The sequence below is a fragment of the Anarrhichthys ocellatus genome, unplaced genomic scaffold, assembly GCF_004355925.1.
Source record: "Anarrhichthys ocellatus isolate YVR2014 unplaced genomic scaffold, GSC_Weel_1.0 scaffold1, whole genome shotgun sequence".
Classification (NCBI taxonomy): domain Eukaryota; kingdom Metazoa; phylum Chordata; class Actinopteri; order Perciformes; family Anarhichadidae; genus Anarrhichthys; species Anarrhichthys ocellatus.
Window position 1 is genome coordinate 8516480 of NW_022280031.1, and position 4305 is coordinate 8520784.

General features: G+C 36.9%; 1 protein-coding gene across 1 annotated transcript in view; it reads right to left on the minus strand.

Moving 5' to 3' along the window:
* Positions 1 to 1799: 1799 nt before the first annotated feature.
* cdk4 (cyclin dependent kinase 4) overlaps positions 1800 to 4305 on the minus strand; it is an 11458-nt gene continuing 8952 nt past the window's right edge. The window contains exons 6-8 of the mRNA XM_031852493.1: positions 3895 to 3945; positions 3676 to 3811; positions 1800 to 2592 (exon numbers count right to left, since the gene is read on the minus strand). Of these exons, the coding sequence (XP_031708353.1) occupies positions 2503 to 2592; positions 3676 to 3811; positions 3895 to 3945 (277 nt within the window). The 3' untranslated portion in view covers positions 1800 to 2502. The remainder of the gene's footprint in view (positions 2593 to 3675; positions 3812 to 3894; positions 3946 to 4305) is intronic.

Sequence of the window (4305 nt, forward strand, 5' to 3'; positions counted from 1 at the left end):
GCGTTCTCTCCCTGCCTCACGGTCTGTCCCCTCTGAGTGAGGAAGTGGTGATGCACAGGATGAATCTGGATGTCTATGGATCATTGCAATAGGGAATAAAATAGAAAAAGAGAATGAAAATGTTTAGGAAGCAAAAATGATTTAAGCAGTATGAGATTCAGTTACATGGACAGGAGACTGAAGATGCTCATTTGGGGTTTGCAGGTGAGGATGCAGGATAGTAAAGAATGTAAAAAATATGTTCCTATGAAATAAAACAAACAAAATATTTCTCTTTTCAGTACACAATCAGGGGAGCTGCCACTGCTCTTCCCCCTCTGTTCGTCTTCTCACTAACCCGTCAACATCTAGAAAATGATAACCAAAACCAAGTTCATGAGCATTTTTAAACTTGAGTTCCCTGACCCTTTATGAATTAATCTAATATTTGGATAATTCAAAACACCACAATTACAACAAATATTAAACTGTTAACATTACAGGGAGTAAGGGAGTAAATAAAAATGTGTGTAGAATAGTTTACATGAGACACTATTAGATTTAAGTAAATACTGTAGGTCTATTTAGGTAGGAAAGGTAACCAATTACATTTTAGATGTGTAGATGTGTAACTCAGCAGGGGGGGAATTGTTTTTGTACCATAGAATGCTCTTTGGTTTACACAGTATATCAATTTATTACATTTTCTTTCTTATTTTGTTAAAATAATGTCAGCAAATTATGTATTTTGGAGGAAGTGCCGAGAAAATTAGAGGACAAGATTGATACTATTTGCATAAAAATGGGAAATAGCTAGCCTCTGTTCAAACGGTGGAAACAAGATCCACCTATAAGCACCTCTAAAGCAAACTGACACATTCTATCTCATACATTTCTATCTTGTCCGGCTTGTTTTACATTGTGGATTTGGCAAGTGTTCCGGTCTTTATGCTAAGCTAACCAGCTGCTGCTGGTAGCTTCATAGTTATTGTACAAACATTAGTGGTAGTGATCTACTCATCCAACTGTCAGCAAGAAAGCGAAAAAACTAATTGATCCCAATGTTAAACTATTCCTTCTACTCACTAGTAGCCTTTAAGACATTAAAGGCCTCCAGTTATACTGGGTAAGAAGAGCTGGCAATAACTGGGCAATACAGGTTTGCATTATTTTGTTTGTGTGTGTGTATATATATATATATATATGTGTATGTGTGTGAATATTGCTGTTCTTTTGTAGTTAATTCATCAGAGTATTCTTTTTCTGTGTTATCACAGTGACTTTGGAGCATGGTAAGTATTACTCAATATGTTCTGCGGCTATGAGGTTAGTTTTCAGTTCAAGAAAAGAACCTGTAATGAAGTCATCAGAGTTTGGACTTGGAAACTAAATAATATTTACCTGAATTAACATAAATCCCCAGGTACAAACTGTGTGGATCTTGAAAAATGTGGGCGTCTTACCAAAACATTGGCTGCCATGTTGCATTATGGGAAGTGTAAGATCCACTGTTTTTGAAAATTGACCTACAAACAAATTTGGGACTAAGATTCAGGATATCTCAGCTTCTGTTTTGAAGAGTCTTTGTTTGACATAAGTCCCCTAACTTTATGCAAGTGCAGCACAACATCGTTTGGTCGCCACTATGTGAAACACAAAAACAGTTTATTCCCAAAACCACAAACGAAAACACCTTTTAGACAGTATACGTATTTCATATAGTCCCATGAATTTTTCACTTTTGATAGAATAACATTTATTCAATGTATATGGACTGCCATCTGTAAAATAATAATAATAATAATAATACACAAGTTTGAGTGTGATTTAAACTGTTTTATTCATTCGTAGTTTCAGTGCTGGTTGATTTCAAAAAATGTTAAATATGAAATGAAGTTCAACCCTTCAGTCCTCCGTTAACAGATACAATTTATGACAGTATTTAAGGACAATACCAGTACTTTTGTCATGTGTGTTTTTCTTTCCTTTCCTCATGATTTCCAATAAAACGTATTGTTCCTTTAGTATGATAAATATAAAAACAAATACAATACGATCACTAACGACTGATCTAACCCTGAGGCGTCACTTCTGTCACTTTGTTCAGACTGTAACGAGAAAAGACGACATCTCCACTTCCTTCTGTCGAAACACGGTACAAAAGTAACAAGAGCAACACTGACAAGACGTTTCTGTGCATCAGTCCCCGCGGACGAGACCGATGCACAATCAAACATCAAAAACACTGGTACTGTCCTTGAAGACACGACATGTTAACATCATTTAATTGTGACGCTGGAAAGCATGCCAGTGATCCTTAAATTCACTCCTCTTCTTTATTTAAATTCCATTTCTCAGGCTTTAATCCTTTTTTTGATGTAGGAGCAACAACAAAAAATATCCCAAAGCATAACTCAGACGTCTTGAAAGGTAATGCGCTGAATGAAACTGAAATCCTTTATGGTTAGGCCAGGTCTAAGCTTAGACACCGTTACCTCTCGCCGCACGTTTCACTGCCCCATTTCAAGTCAATGTCTCCTCGTCCTGGAAATATGGATGTTCTAGGGCATTCAGGGCAGATATTCGTTTCAAGGGGTCGAAGGTCAGCATTTTCTACGGAAGAAAGAATAGCAGGGTGTTATAGCGCCGTCAGGTCTTAAAGAAACAGTTCGACATTTTGAGAAATACTCCAGTCTCATGCAGAGAGTTAGACGAGGAGGTTGATGCTCTCGTCTGTGTCTGAGCTCAGCAAACCGACTGATACAGCTCGTCAGGCTCTGTCCAGAGGTCATAAAATTCTCCTAGGAGCACCTCTAAAATGACTAATTAACATGTCATATCTCATCTGTTTCATGTATTCAGAATCAAAATAAGATAAAAGACAATACGGCGTTTATGTGAGGTTATGTGTCAGACTGTCATTTGGCCAGGACCAGTTGCCAGGCAACCAGCAGAAAGTGCAGGAAGTTACCGTCCTGTTCGCTTTCTTTAGTCATCAGCATTTAGTTATTTCAATCTGGTTAACACAACACAGTCTAGTCTAAAATTGTGTTTCTTATTTTGAACTTAAACCTATATTTTCTACATCATATAGAGTGGCATTATTAAATATATGTCACTTTCACGGTTCAATCGCAGAAAATAAACTTTCTGTTGGTAAACTAAATACTCATCCATTCGCAGAGGTAGTGATTTTAGTTTAACCAGCCCTGTAAATTATAATTATATAATGTTAATATAATATTTTACATGAGACACTACTACATTTAAGTAAATACTGTAGGCCTATTTAAAAATTAGAAGAAAAGATTGATACTATTTTCACATCTGGAAGCTGGATTCTAAACTAAATACTAATCCATTAGAAACGTAGTGATTTTAGCTCCTTTTTTTCAGTTTTACCAGCACTGCAAGTTAATTATAAAATTATAACAATTTTAATCGAATATTTTGCTTTAAACAGGACTGTTGTAAATCCTCTCTCCTCTAGTTTAACCAACAGGATGAGTAAGATTAATCAAAAGAACTTCATCTTTCCTGTGTTGAAGATCTCTATGAGCAAATATCATTTTTCAGGAGTCTGAGTTTACTGATCCGTAACTGCCATGATTTCAACTCTCTACACAGCTGAAAATCAATCAAATACCAGTCAGGATGGACTGACATTAAAACGTTGAATTCATGGCAAAGTCTTACCAGCAATAGTTGCGCCCCCTGCTCATTTATCTCTGGAACAAAGTCAGTGATTGGGCGAGGTAAGAGAGTGGGGAAGTGTTTTCTTGAGAGTGTAACATCAGTCGGCCACTCGTCCTCTGGTGGCAAGCCAATAACTCTGAAATGACACATAGTTTCCAATGCAATCAGTATAACATGAATCATCCAGTCAGGTAAATGTGTAAACTATTCGTTACTCACTCAAAAAGTTTCCCAAGTTGGTCCACTTCTGACTCTCCGCAGAACAAAGGTCTAACAGACGGAAAGATTGCACCAAAGTTAAAAAGATTGAAGCAGTTATTTGTTATTCACAGGTCTTTGAAACTCTTGTTTGTGCAGGAGGGCAAACAGTAACATGACGTCCTTCAGTTTGCCATGAAGTTGAATGATTCTACTGTTTGCATAAGTTTAGTTTAACATTTCACCCAAATCAACATGTTCATGATCCTATGAATGTTTCATCACATCATCCCCATCAATAAACTTCAAATATTTTGAAGCATGAATCTCTTTACCAAAGTCGACTTGTGTCATTTGTACCACTAGATGGAGCTACTGTGAGTGAGTGTGTGTGTGTGTGTGTGTGTGTGTGTGTGTGTGTGTGTGTGTGTG